This window comes from Seriola lalandi, unplaced genomic scaffold, assembly GCF_002814215.2.
Source record: "Seriola lalandi dorsalis isolate HSWRI2012SDOR001 ecotype SW California unplaced genomic scaffold, Sedor1 jcf7180002054425, whole genome shotgun sequence".
NCBI lineage: Eukaryota > Metazoa > Chordata > Actinopteri > Carangiformes > Carangidae > Seriola > Seriola lalandi.
The window spans coordinates 3869893-3888064 of record NW_019524978.1 but is presented as its reverse complement, the minus strand read 5'-3'; the positions used below and the strand labels follow the sequence as shown (position 1 = coordinate 3888064).

The window sequence follows — 18172 nt, the reverse complement described above, 5'->3', positions numbered from 1 at the left end:
AGGTTGGAGACTTACAGCACTTCTCATTTTCAGTGTTTTATAAAGATTTGTAGCCTTATCTGTCTCCAGGAGCTGTCACAGCAAGAAAGACAATATTCATCTTTGTTATCACCTCTGAGCTCATAAGTCTGACTGCTGTCTGTATTAAAATCAAGGTTTTAAAAAAAGTATGTTGTATCATAATGTCAGTTTAACTGACTCTGGTGGTCTGCCAAAACCAACCTGACTGGCAGCAAACTGAACCAGAGTCACCTCTGCACTTCAGACCAGAGTTGCTTTTACACAGCAACAGCAAATGCTAGTGTCATAACCGCTGTCCATTTTACTGCTGCTCTGCAGACTTCTATGAAGTGAACTGCCATAAAACTATATAAAGATGGGTCTTTATATAAATAGATGGCCCAGTGACAGCACAAAAAAGAAATGCAAAAAGCCGATAACAAATATAAAAAATTAAAAAAGATAAGCAACAGATAATAATAATATAGTATAGTAATGTACAAAATATGTCAAACATAAAGAATATTGCAAAGACGCTGTGTGCTTAGTTTTGCACATAGTGAGTTCGTCAGTTATGGTATTTGTGGTCTACAGCAGCAGGAAGGAAAGACCTGTGGTATCTCTCTTTCACACAGCCTGTCGCTGAAGGAGCTGCTCCTTGCTGTCAAAGTGTCCTGCATGGGGTAGCAGAGCACAGCATAGAAAATGGCAGAACAGAGCCAGAACTGTTCCTTGCTCCCGTGCTGCCGACAACCCTGTCACACACACACAATCCTGTATCTTCACATACTGTGGTCGGTCGGTGAGGTAGTCGAGGATCCATGCAGTTAGGTGGTCCACTACTGTGTACTCCAGCTTGGAGCATGGGTTGGTTTTCAAAGCACTGGAGAAGTCAAAGAACATGATTCTCACAGTACTCCCGGCCTTTTCCAGTAAGAGAGAGGGATCTATGTATCATCTACCCCAATGCCAGACGGCAAACTGTAGCGGGTCCATCCATGGGCTCACCAGGAAGTGAAGATGGACAGAGACCAGCCTCTCCAGGGTCTTCATTAGGCAGGATGTCAGTGCCACTGGCCTGTAGCTGTTGAGATCCTTGTGGTACAGGGTCTTTGGCACTGGTACCATGCAGGATGTTTTCCAAAGCTTTGGCACTCTCCCCAGCTTCAGGCTCAGGTTTAGGATATGCGCCATATCCTGCACAGGTCTGTGCAGGATTTGAGGAGCCTTGAGCTGATGGCATCTGGACCAGCAGTCTTTTTCGCCTTGATCCTCCTGAGTTCTCTCCTCACCTGGTTTGTTGGAGATGGGTGGCTGTGTGGTGGAGATTGTGGATGTCGGTGAAGGGCAGTCAACGGGGAACTGGAATAAGACTTAAGTTCTGGGGAGTCTTATACCCCCCAAAAAAGTCCCTGCTTGGGGGTAGTACTTTCTGAAGCTTCAGAAAATGTCTGGGTTGTCCAGGCTTTGTTGTCCATTTTAGCTTCAGATGTCGTCTTCTCACTGTATTGTTATACATTGAAATGACAGAGACTGTCCTCCAGTGAAAAATGACACCAGAGGTCGTCTGTGCAAACAGCTTATTACGACCTAAAGTTATGTTGTATTGTTAGTCAACCTCTAGGGGCCATAGCAGTTGTGACAGGAGCAAAGGAGGAAGCCAGGCTACGTAGTGTATAGAGCGAGAAAGCCCACTTTAGGATCGGGATGTGGTCGATGGACTTTAACACAGGAAACCAATAATCAACGTTGTGTTTGTTTGTTTTTTTATCCATGACTTTCGTAAATTTGTAAAATGGCATCGCTCATTTTTCCAGTCAGACGTGTAAAACATAACAAAGTTCATCCTAATTTGTTTCCATGCTTAAAGTTAACTCAGTGGTTTCAGTGACCTGTCAGTTCTTCCTGCCCCGCTGCCAGCTCACGTGTTACGCATACAGCACACTGGCATGATTTCAGTCCAGATCTGAGGTCAATGGCACTGACCCATTTCTGCTCTACACGCAGAGACGACTTTGACTTAGACAGAGGTTTGCGAGAAGGTTGTAGTGCTTTTTCTCAGTTTAAACTCATAAATGCTTATCAGAGGTATAGTATCTTTGTGTAAAACCAAGTTAGAAAGAGTTTCATTGCAAAGTTCAACCTGGGTCTTGGATGAGTTGCAGCTCTGCACAGGATCTTTTCAGGAGACCTTAGTATGTACGTGTAAATACAACTATGCAGTACCCTGTTTGTTAGAGGTCCCATATTTTACACTACAATGTTTTATATGAAGTGTTGACATCCATAAGAAGATGTATTTGTGGTTTTAAGTAGCAAAAACCATCACAATGTAATAACATCTTTCTCAGGCTTCTCTCTGGCGCTCTAGCAACAGCAGGTCAGCGAGCCAATCAGAAGAGAGACTCTGAGCCTCACTTCTGATTGGCTGACTGTTTTCTGAGTGATCTAATAAAAAATAAAGCAGATTTCAGGCAAACACTCAGAGAAATAAATCCTGCAAGGTTGGACAGTCGGCCCAGGTGGGCCGGGCTTGGGGCCGGGTTTGGAACATGGCAAACTTGCAGAAGTCTTGACAGCACCGTTTCTAAATACAGGCTGTGTGCATTTCTCTGTAGACTGAGTGCTGTGATACTTTCACAGAATTATAATAGAACCTAGACCTGCTTTATAATAAAAAAAAGACATGGAAATTTCATTTTATACAATATGGGACCTTTAATGAAGATGTATGTCTACTGGAGATTATTCAACCATCTGAAGATTAACCAATAAAAATCCAGTTCAAACATCAAATTAAACCAAAATGGTACACTAAAAACTGTGCAGGACAAGAGTACAGAAATTTATTTGTGCAGAATCCAACACTGATAGACTTAAAGTGTTTTGTTAATATTCTACCAAGCGTAACTGAGATTAGCTGATGTGGCAGTATTTATTTTGAAGGACACTTGGAATATTGGAAAAAAATGTGACTTAGTGACTCTCAGTTTTACAAGTAAAGGTGAGATTGCAGCATGTGAAAAAAGTTAATATCCTGTTTGGTTCTAGAGAAGCTTTTTAAGTCAGGGAACGTTACTCAACTGACATCATTTACTGTAGGTAATATGTATCAATATAAATTAAATTAATGAACTACATTTTAATTGATAAACAAATAAACTGAATAAAATTAACATAAAATGTACATTAATATGTGATGGTTATGTTTATCTGTTCTATTGTAATAAATAAACATAGACATAAAACTTTACTATATGATATATGTTTAATGTATATCTGATGCATGATGATTTTTTTTAGCAGTATCACTTAATTGCACAGTGGTAGGTTGTAAAAAAAAAAAAATAAAAAAACTGTGGCCACATAAGATACCGCTTAAGGAAATGCGGTAAGTGTTTCAATCTGTTTCCTTTATTGGAAAACAAAAAAAAAATACAAAGCAGTTTGCAACAGGCAACCCAGCATGAACCCTAAACATCCTGATGTTTATATGATGGTATATCAGCACTTTGACAGGAAGAGCATAGGTGTAAATAATAGAATGAATGATGGCTGGATCCCATTTAGGGGCTCCAGTTTCAGGGTCCGGGTATTGTTCCTTCTGGTTCATTGCCACACCGTTGTGGCTTACTGGGATCCCTGAACAGAACAGAGCTATCCATTATTAATGTTATTAATAACACTTGTGCATGCAGTGAAAAAGGGCTATTTTTTTTTAGGAATTTATACTTTATGTGCTATCTTTTTGACATCTTGATCTCTGTGGCATAAAACATTTTAATTCAATATTTCTTTTGGCATTAGCATTTGTCTGCATTTAAAGTTTTTAAAATCAAATGAGCTCCATTGCTGGATTTAGTGGGTGAAGAGCTGTGCATGAAACTCAGATGATGTTTGGAGGATCGATGAGGGCCTCTGCTGGAAAGAAGAAGTAATGCACAACACAGTGAATGAAGTAGAACACCATTTTATCACTCTTTAAAATGGGAAACCTTAACTGGTCCCAGCCAAACACTCGATAATAATGGATATATTCTGTGCAGGTGATTCAAATATATGGAGTTAAGCAGTATTTCCAAACTTAATGTAACTGTAAAGCTTATTTCACTGTCACTCTTCAAATAAATGTTTTCTAGAATTGTCAGTTTAGCTCTACCTGACTGTACAGCCATTCACACCCATTTCCTGCAGTGAAGTGGCAGGTGAGTGGAGGTTAGAGAGAAGCCAGGGTTTGAATATCTCTCTCTAGCTTTCTTTTTTCATCATTGTTTCTTGCTTCACTCTACGACGGCTGGCTTTTCACCCTGCCCCCCAGTGTGGCCGTTCAGATTAGCAATAAACACTTTTGCCTTCGAACATGGTTTGACAGCATGTTGTATAAACGGTTTCTTTTCAAGAATACCCCGGCCCTTCCAGGCATCATTGAAAAATGATAAACAAACTTGTGGGGACCATGTGACTTACTCCTAGTCTCTGTGTGTAAAAATAACTTTTAAGTTTAGAAACCAGAATGTGTTAGTTCATTTAAATGTTAGGATCATATTCATTGATTTGGAGTGGTGTCATATACAAGGTTTTATTAATCGTTTGTGGTTTTATCTTTAGCTGTCCAACCATTACCAACAAGGACATACAAAAATATTAAGAAAGTAAAAGATCCCATTATGTATAACTGTAATAAATTACATGCAGTTACAAAAATTATGATTAGAAAAAGTTGATTTTAAAAGCTTTTCAGGGCCCAGACTGAAAGTGAGTCCAATGTCACCCCTGTTAAACTTAATCTATGCTTCTCTTCTAGGTGGATACAAATGAAATACAACAAATACAGACTGTATGTTTCCCCAGTCACACAAGTTACTTACAAGTTACAAAAGTCTCATGCACTTCATTCTATTACCACCCCACACCGGACAGTGGTCCCATTTAATGAGACATGTATTTCATTTGCGTATTGCACATTTGGTGTTTTTGATTCCAGCCTTAAAAATATTGTTGATATGTAATGTGTAATACATGAAGTGTTCACCTCTGCTAAAAGCTGTTTCAGTCAGGAAGTAGTTGAGAAACTCAGGAGACACAGGAACTTGGCTCTTGGGTCTTATGCAACATCATAACTGTCTCAGAACAGTAGAAGCTGAGTTGAGGGCAGCTTGACAAGCACACTTTGTCACACAAAACAATGCTGCTCTGATCTACGCGTGACAAGCTCCAGCCGTACAGGACTGTGGGTGTGTCTGTGGGCCATGGTGTTGGCGTATGTGTGTTTGCCCTTCAGTTATCCTCGTAAACAAGAAAGTCAAGAACACCCAATTTGTGACGCTAGCTCTCTTTTCCAATCCTAAACTGACACACAAATAAATAATAGACCACTAGACAGCAACTACTGAAGCATCAAAGTATTTGTCAAGTATTAAGATACTTTGTTGTGTATTAAAAATATTTTGCTGTCGTTAATATAACATTTAATATTGTGTAAACAAGCTCACGCCCTGAGAAACCGATCATATTGTGGTGCTAATTCAGAGAATGTAGGCCTACTCAGGTACATGCAATCAAACTGACATGTGAACAGCTGTGTTCAATTAAGCTCTCGCTATTTCAGCAGCAGCAGAAGCGTCAGCCCTTGTGTTCAGTGCACCTCAGCAAGGCCATAAACATAGTGACTTAGCGCTGTAACTATGTGCTTCAACCCCATTCCTGTGGTCACTGGCATACGTACAAAAGCATAATAATGCAATAGGCAAAGAAACCTGGCTAATCTCAGGCCACTGCCACAAACCCTCCAACTGAAAGCGATGTGTCAAAACTTTTTACCAGTAGTTGCCAGAGCCAGACAGCCAGAGCTGCAGGTGGGTCTTCACTTCTTATTTTGGTGGATCAGCAGCCTTTGATACAGTGAACCACTCGCAAGCCTTTTCATATTGCCACTATATTGTTGACACACCAATCTCCTGTTGACCCATCCATCCACCACAACCTCCTCCTACAGTTACTGTTCACTTTTTACTTACAGTTACTGTTTGATGACCAGCTCTCTTTCTCCAACCATTTTGCATCCATCTCCATCTCATGCCACTTTGCTCTTTGTGACATCAGAAAAATCAGGCCTTATGTGAGTCAGCACATCACCCAGCTCTTAGTCCAGGTCATGGTTATCTCTTCACTGCAATCACTCCAATGCTCTTCTGGTGGGCCTTCCTTTGTGCACGATGAAAACCTTGCAGATGGTCCAGAATGTTGCACCCCCTCTCATCTTCCATCCGCCCAAAAAGGCACATGTCACTCCACTATTCATCGACCTACACTGGCTACCCTGAATCAAATTCAAGTCACTAATGTTTGCCTTCAGAATGACTTCTGGGTCTGTTCCCATCTACTTAAATCAATCATCTAGGCTTATGCTCCCTTTCAGCCACTGTGTTCCTCCAAGGAATGTCGTCTGGTATTGCCATCCCTGCACACAAGGCAATCTCAGTCCAGACTGTTCTCATCTGTGGTTCCCCGATGGTGGGATGAGCTACCGAATTTTATCAGAGCAGAGGCCGCCCTCTCTATCTTTCACAATGTCTTGAAAACTCATCTCTTCCAAGAGCACCGTCATTCTTAAAACCCTAACATGTCTAACTAGCACTTACTATGCACTTTTGGTGCACTTCCTTGTACAACCCCCCTTGATACTACTGTAACAGGCAGAAACTGCCTGTGTCGGTTCTATCCCAAGCGCTACTCAGAGGAGTAAACCACACCCACCCAAATATGCCGACACGCCAAACAGTCTCTTTTTATTTATATCAAAAGAGGGTTTTAAAAAGTCTAGTTTGGAGAAGGGGGGGTAGATGGGCACAGGTGCGTTCAACCATCCAGGCAGGAAGGGGGAATCGTTGGTTAGAAGGGCTCCAGCACAGATGGTCCTCTCTCTCTCTCTCTCTCTCTCTCTCTCTCTCTAAGTCTCTGTTGACGATACAAGTCCAGTCCACTAACTCTCAGTGGCTGCTCTAGGCTCCTGCCAGCCTGGGTCCCCTCCACGGCCGTTTCTTTTTCCCCTCTGTTCAGCGGCCTTCTGCAATCTCCCTGTCCTCTTGTGGTCTGATACCTGCAGTCATATATACACACCCACACATCTTGTGGCCCAATCACCACATACTCTCTGCCTCAACACACCTGCTTTGATGGGTGAGTCAATAAGTGGCTGGTTGGTTGCAGCTGGAGGCAGCCATCTTGGTGCACCCAGTAAATCCTCCCCTGTCACCTTGTGACACTACTACTAGATGTAATATTTATTACTTACACTAAGATTTCCTACAGCCCTGAAGCTTTAGCGATGTTCTTCACTTGTAAGTTGCTTTGGATAAAAGTGTCTGCCAAATGAGTAAATGTAAATGTAAATGTTTTCACTGTGTGTGTGTGTGTGTGTGTGTGTGTGTGTGTGTGTGTGTTCACACTGACAACATCAGGTTGCCTTCCAAGAAAGACAGGTTTAAAATATCTGAGATGTGGGTAAATAAGATGTCAAACCTAAATTCTTATACTGTCATGACCCATAAATACCATAAGTGCCATGTGTCAAGATAATGGTAGCAGTAGCAATGATGGAGGTATAGATAAAATAGTATTAGCATAATGGTTTTGGTTTTGTCAAACTCAAAAATCTTCCCCAAGATGAATGGGCTCACATCACATCAAGTCACAAACCCATACATACAAAAAACATAACCATTGGCCTTTGGGTCAAAGACTGAAGTTTATGAGGCATTTAGCTCCCAAGACACATCTCTCTTACATTTCATCTCAGAACAGCGTTCTGTTCCATGAAAGCCATGAATGGTCTTTCATTTTTCCTTCCCCTCTCTCCTGCTGGTCATGTACTTTGTGACTCTGTGACCAGTAAAGGGTGTTTGTTGTCGTTCTGACCCTGGCCAAAACAAAAGAGAGAGACACCATAGTTACGATTAATAAAGAATATTTTTATCACACTAGATCAGACCAAATTAAGATGCCAAATTAAACCTTCTCAGTATGAGTTGCGTGGTGTCCGCGATTGATGTATGTGAGTGCGGTTGTGGTAAGAACTAATTAAACTAATTAATTGGCATCCAGGACTCCCTGGAACACATGTTACAGATGTTCCAGATACACCAATCAGCTGCAGACAAAGAGGCAACCCGGTAAAAGGACCCAAAGCCTAAGAGGACCCCAGGGGTCATCACAGATATTTTCATGATGGCAGGCCAGACACTTCTGTAGCTCAACTCTTCAATTTTTAACTTCTTGCAGTGAGCTGCTATTTTTTTACTGATTTTTTTGACAGCTGTGTTTTTAGTTCAACCATAAATCTCCGGGGTGTGATCTCTGACAGCACCAACCACCAGAAATACAGCATTCCTTCATGTTTTCATGCCTATGGTCACGGGCCATTTCCTGTTTTGTTTTCCTTGACATCAGAAACAAGCATTAATAACAAAATAATAATGACACCCAGTCAAGGTACGCAAGGTGTCATTTTTTATTATGCTGTAATTGTCATTATATTCTGATGTGCTCAAAAGGAAGTCCAGTGTGGTAGAAATATAATAATAACAGTAATAATAATAATTGATTCATCATAAAACCCTTACATTCCAGGCCAGAACAGTGATACCTATAGTACGTTTGCAAATGCATTGCACCTTTACTTTTACTTTGCTTTACCTTCCTGTAGTATTTTTTTCTGTATTTACTGTTTTTCTTTCTCAAGACGAATATTTTATGTCAGTAAATAGTGTATCATACACTTTCTCTATATATATTTCAAGCATCTTGGATAAACAAGATTCCTTCAGGATGAAAAGGCTTTATTTTGTTTCGAAAAACTACTGTGAGAAGTGATGATGACTGTGACTGACTGAAATTCTCTCACTTGCTCTCTTTCTCTCCCTCCCTCTCTCTCTCTCTATGTGGCTTTTCATGTCTCCTGTACAGGGTTCATGACGAAGTCCGACAGGAAAGCAGGTAATTGTTTTATGCTATAAGTATGGTTATTCCAGTAGTACCAGTAGCTCTGGAAATTCCCTCTCATGTTTTTCTCATGTTATTTCCTGGTTTTATGTGACACTGATGGATCTCTCGTTTCCAGAAAATGTCTTGCTTCATCAGCTCAGGAGGAAGTTCTCTTTTGTCAGGAGAAGATCATTAAATTCTTCAGTGAATTCTATTATTTGCAGAAAATTCCCAATTTGAAAAAAATTAATTTTGAGACATTTGAATATATTTAAACGACATGACATTAAGGACTGTGTCATACATAGGGGGTGAGGGGGTCATTCAAAAACATTGTCTCGGGACATAAGAGGCTATCACACAAAAAAGACGTCAATCTTTATTATAATTATTTTTAGATAATAATCATTTTGTGGAAGAAAACTTTATAACCTGATTTGTGCACTTCTTTCTGACACCAGCACCGAGAAAAATTTGTTGACTTAACGACCTCAACTTTAGCTGTTCTGATTTTTCATCAGATGATAGAGTTTAAAGACAAGAAGACTTTAAAGTGCGCAGACAGAAATGTAAGTTTCAATTTCTACATTTTCATGACAACTGGCCAAACGACATTTGCTGATTAAGATCATATGATATGATCGAAATTTCCACGGTAGCTACTAAATGTGCCTTGAGGTGAGATAAGATTTGCCAACTACTTTTCTAAGGTCAAGAATGATCTTTTGAAACTCTGCTTTAGCGACCCAAACTGAATCAGAATTTTGTTACACAGGTTTTAATTGCTCCATTCATTTTAAGTTGATGGGGTGGTAAATTATGGGACACAGATTCATGAGAGATGCTTGAGTTATCGAAATGTTTAAGGTCAGACTTCCTTTTGCATAAGTCAGGTGAAAAATGTGGGGCTGAACTTAGTGATGGACTTCAAAATTCTTCTCTTTGTTCAATTTCTAATTCCCAGAACCATACTCTGTCACTAAAACAAAAACAGATATGCTATTGTTCAGCTATCAGAGGCTGTCAGGTAGGAATGCTAGTGTGTTTGTGTGTGTGTGTCATCATGATAAAATGTGTGTGTCGTGGGGGAGGCTGGGAGATATAAATGCCAGTGTCAAAGTATCAGTGTTGCAGTGTCTGCTCATCCTTTGCTCAGGCTACAGCTGTTTCAGCAGGTGAGTCTGAACTCTATATGCTGGTTTTAACTCTGTGGGATGTAACTCTCAACTTTAACAGCATCTTTCTGCAGCTGCAGAATACAATTATTTGTATTGCTAATGATTCTATTATTATTTTACACTGATATTGGTCCATATATAAAATGTTGAGAAACTCTTTCTGAAAAGCAAATATCACATTGGTTTGATGATTGAAAGAAATTCTATAGATAATGATGATTATATGACGATGACAATAATGATGACAATGTCTCTAATTTCAGTGTTGTTTCTGGACGCTCTCACACACACAAATGTTGTCCCTCCTCGTCTTTGCTGTGCTCTGCGCCAGCTGCCTGGCAAAACGTAAGAAGTTAACCCAACTGTTGAGGCCTTTTTACGCACGTTTTATACTCCATAGTAAGATTTTATATGAATGGTTGAGTCAAGAGTAGTAGTAGTGTCTATTCCTTGACATAATTACTATCTTTTTTTCCTCTCCAGCTGCCTTGGTGCACTACTCCTACTCTCTTGCAGTTGGAGGTGGTAGTGGTACTTCCTTCTCCTCAGAGGGAGAGGGAAGGATTACAGCAGTCCGGGTCTGGGAAACCAACAATGCCTACATCACTGGGTAAGTCTTCAGCCTTTCCTCCTTCTTGTCCATAAGTGTTAGGGACTGTATGGGAATTATTAGGGGGGAGAGGTGGAGGTTGGTGTATTTTTTTTTCTTTTATTTATATTGCGAAAAATATTGTTTCATTAACATATTAAGTTTAAAGTGGTACCATAATGGCAAACCATAAGATTCAGCTCCCCTCTGCTCCTCGATCATTTTCATACAGTCCCTTTTCGCTTTTGATGGGAATCAGTGTTTATCACTGCTTATTTGCCCTTGTTTGATTTATTACAATATCTGGCTACATTATGACTTTAACTAATCTGCCCTCACCTATTTAGTACATATCATCCTCTGTGTTTAACAGTGTGTTTCCTCTCTCTCCCTTGTGTGTGTCCTTGCAGTATCCAGCTGCGTTACGAATTCATTTGGTCTAAAAAGATTGGACGCGCAGTTGGCAACCCACAAGAGTTGAACCTGTTTGACGGAGAGGTCATTGTTCAGGTCAGAGATTTCACTGATACTAAAATACTGGTCTGGTATTGTTCCAATTCTTTTTTGTGCAATGTTAACATTTAAATGTCATCTATTTCTTTAATCATTTAAATCTAATTGTAATATATGTAGACATTAACAGATATTATTAGTATTATACACATATTTTATTTTATAGGTCCAGGAAATATTATTAGTAGTAGCATTTTTCATTGAAATTGCTACTGTACATCATTTGTTTACTTATTAAGGGCTAACTAAATGCACTTGCAGTGTTTGTGTGCTCACACTGTCTTGCATTTTTCAGATTTCTGGTAAATACCACAGCAACTACATCTATCAGGTGATATTTGTGACCTCCAGAGGGCGCTCTCTGATCGTCGGCCAACCTATACAGGTCATCTACCCTTTCTGTTTGCTACAATCATTAATAATAATATGTGTGGTCGTTTATTAACATTTGATGTTGTCTTGCAGAATTCCTTTAACTTCTACCCAACCCACATGGACGCGGAGCTCAAACTGCTGAGTGGCCGCTATAATAGCAATGGGATTACTTCACTAGGAGCTCACTGGGGAGTGGTCTACATGGATCAAGGCAACAGCACTGACGTTAGCCTACAATGAGCAAGTGAAAAACTGAGTAATAAGCTACTTTTTTATTGATCACTGATCAACCTACAAACAAATGGGCACTGGGTAATATTGCACCACTTTTGGATCAAGACCTTTGAAAACTGTGTGGATGAAACAATATTTTATAAACAATGTAAAAACAGGTTTAATGGTAACTGTTGTAGATAAACTTAGTCCGTAACCCTGTATGGTGCAGGCAAACATACAGGACCTAACCCTGCACATAGTAGCTGATACTTTTTTATGTATGAAAATGAAGGAGCATGAGCATTTGAACATCTGCATATTTGAAGGACAAAGAGAAGTAATGTATTGCACTTTTAATCAAAATAACATGTATCTTGTGGAATTTTAACTGTAAGGATAACAAGAGATGATTGAAATGAACTGAAAGATTTTTATTTCTGCGTGTTTGTAATGGTTGGAGAGATGTGTAAAATGTTGCATGCATCATACAACGTTTTGTGAAATTAATGATTCATGAATGAATGAGTGAGTGAGTTTTTTTTGTCCCCTAGTGAAAACAAAATAAAAAACAACTTGAAAACAACTTGTTGAATGTGACAGTGATGGAGAAAAACATTTGGAAAAGATTACATGACACCTGAATAAAAAAAGGATTAAAGCTGGGGTAGGCAGAAAAAGGCAAAAAAATCTACTTCCACACCCAACAACTACAACACAGTTAGATATAGGAAAAGAAAGTTAGCAGCCTGTTACACATCTGCATTTGTCTACCACACACACCCAATACTTCATTCTTTTTTATGTCTTATCATTTTTTCTTCTTGTCCAAAAGTGCAGACAGCTGACTGTACTCGTCTTGTGGGTGCAACACACTTCAGCTACAGTTTTTACTGTGTCAGATTCCAGTGTTTTCGAACTGATTTGTGTCCTCATTGAACTCAACTTTGTCAGTCTTCAGTTATTGTCCTGCTCACAATATGACACGCAACAATGGTATTCTATCATGATCATTATCTCTATACAAGTTGGCCTTGTCGTGTCTGAAGGTAGATCTGTCTCCGTCAGACATGTTCCTCATACTGTGGAAGTCTGAACAATGTTGCCATGAAACAAGAGCCAATGAGATTACTGCTGCTCCTCTGTGGTTTTCCAGTCACAGAAGCTCAGGTAACTGCTTCCTGCATAGCACAGTGTGGTCAGAAAAGCAAAGAACTGAGAGAGTGAAAGGTGGAGAAGAGGTGAGAAAAAAATGATCATGGAAAGATAGAGAACAAAATGTGAACAAAGAAAACGTGTCAAAATTCCACTTGCACAAAGTTAAGACAAGTCACTAAAAGAAGATTTTGTTCCACATTTTCTTCATTAGAGTAGATTATATTTATACTTTCATACTAAGTGACTGAATAAAGGCTGTTTCAAAACACCGCTCCTGGTGGCAAATGACTAATTCTAATCATTATAACAGCCTACTATGTTATTCATTTGTTAATTTTTTTCCTAAAGGTACATTACACCGGTTTTATGCGCATATTTAGTTTACTCATCAAAGGAGAAATACTCAGACTGTTAAAAGAAGTGTATAATGTCTTCTGTAGCTCTGTTTGAAAAGATAACCCCTGCTGATATCATCATTAAGAAGGGTCCAGTGTCTCTGGAGATACACCTATAACAGAGGCAGACTATGCTGCTTTGATTTTTACAGTTTTTCAAAATCTATCTCTTGTGTGTCCCCTAACTTTATAGAGAGGTATCATTGTGTAAATTAGCCCTAAAAAGCCACCATGTGTACTTTTTACTTTACTAATTTGAACTGCTCCACAGGTCATTCAAATCTCCTCATTCCAATACTGAGGACATGACCTTGGGGTCCTTGGGGTCCGTATCTGGATATGTAAAGTTACACTATGCTGCAGAAACCCTGGATTACACTGCATGTGTGCTTGTTGTCATTTCACTAATTTTTCGTAAATTCATGCGGGAGAATCCTGCACTTCAGTGGTTTTTACAACACGGGGCTGCTCTTGTTTTGTTGTTTGTAATGCAGACACACAAACTACAGTGAGGAAATGAAATACATAGATAATAACTAAAGATTTTTTGAATGAACGTTAGCAAATATATTGACAGGGGTGCTCTTACCGCAGATGCTGCCCAGCAGTTGTAGTTATGTCGCCCCCTAATGGCCTCAGTGACTGTCAGAGCATCTACCACTGCTGTCACCAGATAGAGAACTGCAGCACTACAGTGCAAACACAGCGACTAGAGGAGACAAAGACACAAAAGAGTGAATCACAGAGAAAAAGACAAAGCAGCCCAAACCTGTCTGATAGAAATCATGTTCATATACTACTAAACTGCTCATGTTATGACAATATGATTGCTGCCTGGAATATATTCAGAGGCAACGTTTGTTTCTGTGTGTGTGTGTGTGTGTGTGTGTGTGTGTGTGTGTGTGTGTGTGTGTGTGTGTGTGTGTGTGTGCCTATGTTTGTTTTTTTAATGAATGAAGTGCTTCATTTAATAACAACAGTGCCATCAACAGTAAGTGGTTGCGGTGGAGTGCAGACACTGGAGTCTCTAACCACAGTCCTGTCTGTGGTTAGGTTTACACAACAAAAGCACCTTGGTTAAGGTTAGGGCTCCATTGAGGGCGATCCATCTTCATCAAGCGAAATGGGAGAAACCTGAGCTAAATTCTAAATTTTGTGTGTGTGTGTGTGTGTGTGTGTGTGTGTGTGTGTGTGTGTGTGTGTGTGTGTGTGTGTGTGTTACCACTGTAGTCCAGGGGACCTGTGGTATCCTCTTGTGGGCTCCAATGAGGTAAATAATAAACAGGGAAACAGTCAGAATCCAGCACAAGATGGCAACAAACATCACCCAGCAAAGAGCAGACAGATGAAAATAGTGTGTTCCCCCAACCAGAATCCACACTAACATACCACACACCTGGAGGAAAGGAGAGGAAAGGAGATTTGATTTAATTTAATGTTTGGTAGTTCTGGCTTATATTGTCACACTGTGAATAAAGCTTATTGAGAAACAAAGTGAAACAGGAAAAGATAAAACTGGCTGAACAAATACTGATCTTTTAATGTTGTGAAAAGGAGATTGGTATCGGACATGAAATGTAAGATTTTGAGGAAGTTGATGGGAAACTTCGCCAAGAAGAACATTCTAGAAAATTGAAAGAAACCAGAGAAAAAACCACAACAAAAATGAGTTTCTTGTCATTTTTGTCTTCTGTTTTTTTTCCCCCATTTCCATTGCATCCAAGTGTTGCGGTGGTGAGTAACTAAATCTTGTTGCTCCCAACACTATTCCTAATCCACCCTTCCTGTTTCAAACAAAAAATTCCTGCTGGATGTTTCATATCACAGGAAGAAAATGTGGTCTGATGTGATACATGGCTGCGAGCCGGGTCGGTTTCTTTGGAAATGAAATCTCTTGTACAATACCAATTTAACCCCGATTTCAAGCTATTTATTAATAAAACTAGAACCTATATATAGTATAATCTCACAATCGGTTGTATAATTTCCAAAATAAACATCTTTTTAGTATCTGCATTTCCATTCTGATTATTTGAACATGTCCCAATCAGATTCCTCCAAATGTGGCGTGCACAGCCTCTGCATGGCAGCCAGCCAGACTGTATTTACAAAAAGGCTATCCTGTCTTTTTCCCTCAGCTGATTTGGAAAGGAAGAGAGACAATGAGGGAGAGAAGGGAGGAAGAATTGATTTGCTTGGTGTTTTTAGTCAACTTCCTATTTTCATAGAAACATAGTTTTTGGTTTCCTTTTTTTTCTTGAGTGTCTGTGATACTGTCTGAGAAATACCACAAAATTCCATTTATACTATTATTACTGAAATAAATTTCACATTAATTTTATGGAAAAACAGTGGAGTAAATAGAATAATTTTATGAATCACTTTTTTAGATTATACTGTAGAGTAGAAACACCCTAAACTGTCTCGGTCTCAGAAGGTGTTTGTTTCTGCATTACCTGGTAAGAACTTACATTCTTAACATAAGTGTAACAAACTTTTCTGATAATTATCAAAATGATTATTAATTGTAATTGTAATTATTAAAAGTAAAAATCAGATGTCCCAACATTAACTTTTCAGCATTGGCTCTATTGTGTTTTTCTAATGAGTCATCAGGCCTTAAAACTTCAAATCCATATTCACACTTACTATCTCAGCCAGGAGGAGAATTCCTTTGGCAGTTGTGATGAAATGCTGGTTGAAGGCCAAGGTGGAGGTGGAGATGTTGTACTCTGGCACTGAGGGAGTCCTGCAGCCCGACACCACAGCAGCTCTCTCCATGGTGCACTGACGCATACAGTTTGTGTGCTTTCAGTGAGGTTGTCGCTGCAGCACAGGAAGTTGTGTTCCTGTCCCGGAATCCAACAAGGACACATTGTAGATCAGTTCGCACAATGACAGCAATTACATGAACAAATATTTGAGTTGTGCCCTGCCTCATTTCCCTTGATCTCAAAATCCCAAACTCAAGAAATTCTTTTGAATATTTAAAAAGTCAACGTCCAAAAAAAAAAAGAGTTTTTTTATGGATAGTTATGTGTAAGGTTTATTGTTCTGTTGCTGCTTTTTTTTTTTATTATTATTTTAATATGTGGTCAAGTAATAAAAGCTCAGTAGGAGCAATGATGCTACATTACACATTTGAAATGACACAAAGATGACACTAAATACAAAGGAAATGGAGATAATATTCCATTCAGAGGTATTTACAGCTTAATGCAAGTAGAGGAGCAGTGTGTGAAATCTGCTTGTGGATACAATTCTCATGACAGTTCTGCTGCTGATGATAAATGATGCTGATAGGCGAGAGGAAGAGGTGGTTTCTGCATGAGGGACCAAAGTGATGCTTATTATAGTTTTGCACATTTTATCCCCTTAAATACAATTATTGATCATTTAGGTTGATATGCTACACTCCAGGCTGTCACTGTTTTCAATACTGTGAAAATCACTTTGCAGAGATTCAGTCGTGCTGGAGTGCAACACAATGAACAATTTATATTCATGGTGCATTTAAAAACGTGTCAATATTTAACAATTGATAGAGAGCTGTTAAAAAATAATGGCATCATTGGGAAACAAAAAGCCCCAGAAAACAAGCAAGGAAGTAGATTAAGGGGATATGGTGAAGTCAATACTTTTCATTAAAAACGGAGTTTGTTCCATCAGAAAAGGCTGACTGCTCTCGAAAGTAAGATAATGCATGGTGATGATCGCATCCTTGAAGACATTTTCAAAGAAAATCCCCCCTGCATTAGGTTCTGTAAAAAAGATTTTAAACAATAATACAGCAGCAAACAACCTTTTCTATGTAAAGTTATAGTGCAGAAATGGTGTCCTGAGCAGCGAACTAAATCGCACCTCCTCTGTGTGTGTTGTAATCTGAGTTTCTCTGGTCTTTGTTTTGGTTTCCGGTCTGGCAGCACTTGCATGTTAGTGCGTGTACAAGTGCATGTTAGTGCATGTGATTCCCTCCTGTCAAACCGTGGGCCCTCCCCATGTTTAAAAACACACAAGCCCCGCCCACAGGTGAGATGGCACAGTGCAGGTTCAGGTCAAAGTGCCTCCACTGAAGAATTCACGTTTTTTGTGTCTAAAAAAGGCCTCAGTCAAAGAAAGAGATGTACACAGGTGGAGTGGCCATAGGGACTACCTGTGGACCTCAAAACATCCATAAAGTTTTTTAATTTTTACCAGCTCCATCAGTGTATTTGCCTGGTTTGATAAGACTTTTCCAGTCCGACCATGGAGGAGATACTGGTCTGACTTTAGGGAGAAGGAAACTCGGCTAGCTGCTAAAGGGCTCCAGCTGGACCCGGAACTGTCATCTCCAAGTGTAAGTAATTTGATGACTAAATAATGTCACGACTGATTTCAACAGCGACTGGCTGCAGTAGCCATGATACAGTTATCTAACTTGATATTGTTAATGTTATGTTATGTTTTGGCAAATGTTGCTATCGCTAGCTGGCTAGCTTGCCATGCGGCGTGTCAGGCAATGCTAGGGTGCTAATGACTGTGGCTAGGTGGTTTTTGTTGGCTGCCCTGTACACAAAGTAACTATTCAGTTGTGGTTGTTGTTGTGTGTTTAGTGGGGAGTGGAGGAGGGTTGCGGCCAAATGGAGGAGGTGTGACTCACAAAGCATTTGTTTTGGTCCGAGATGCTGGTGGTTTAGTGCAACATCTATGGCAGTGACGATCGTTTGCAAAACCATTAACAATAATGTGAGTTTGACATGACAATAAGGGGCAACAAATGCTGTTCACAC

The 18172-nt window shown here is 39.7% G+C and overlaps 2 protein-coding genes and 1 long non-coding RNA gene across 3 annotated transcripts in view; 2 read left to right on the top strand and 1 right to left on the bottom strand.

Annotated features, from left to right (window-relative positions):
- The first annotated feature begins 10062 nt into the window (after positions 1-10062).
- Positions 10063-12436, top strand: LOC111658066 (zymogen granule membrane protein 16-like). Its single transcript, XM_023410445.2, has 6 exons — positions 10063-10157; positions 10424-10505; positions 10644-10770; positions 11160-11259; positions 11558-11647; positions 11728-12436. The coding sequence occupies exons 2-6, from the start codon at positions 10454-10456 to the stop codon at positions 11875-11877; spliced, it is 519 nt and encodes a 172-aa protein (XP_023266213.1). The 5' UTR covers positions 10063-10157; positions 10424-10453; the 3' UTR covers positions 11878-12436.
- cmtm8b (CKLF-like MARVEL transmembrane domain containing 8b) lies at positions 12264-16235 on the bottom strand. The gene is made up of 4 exons (XM_023410536.2): positions 16053-16235; positions 14626-14799; positions 13993-14112; positions 12264-13065 (listed from the first exon to the last, which is right to left on the bottom strand). Exons 1-4 carry the CDS (start codon positions 16197-16199, stop codon positions 12979-12981), a joined length of 528 nt encoding a protein of 175 aa, XP_023266304.2. The 5' UTR covers positions 16200-16235; the 3' UTR covers positions 12264-12978.
- Positions 16236-17486: 1251 nt separating this feature from the next.
- Positions 17487-18172, top strand: part of LOC147818871 (uncharacterized) — a 61555-nt gene continuing 60869 nt past the window's right edge. Inside the window, exon 1 of the long non-coding RNA XR_015437515.1 lies at positions 17487-17739. This is a non-coding gene — a long non-coding RNA (uncharacterized LOC147818871). The remainder of the gene's footprint in view (positions 17740-18172) is intronic.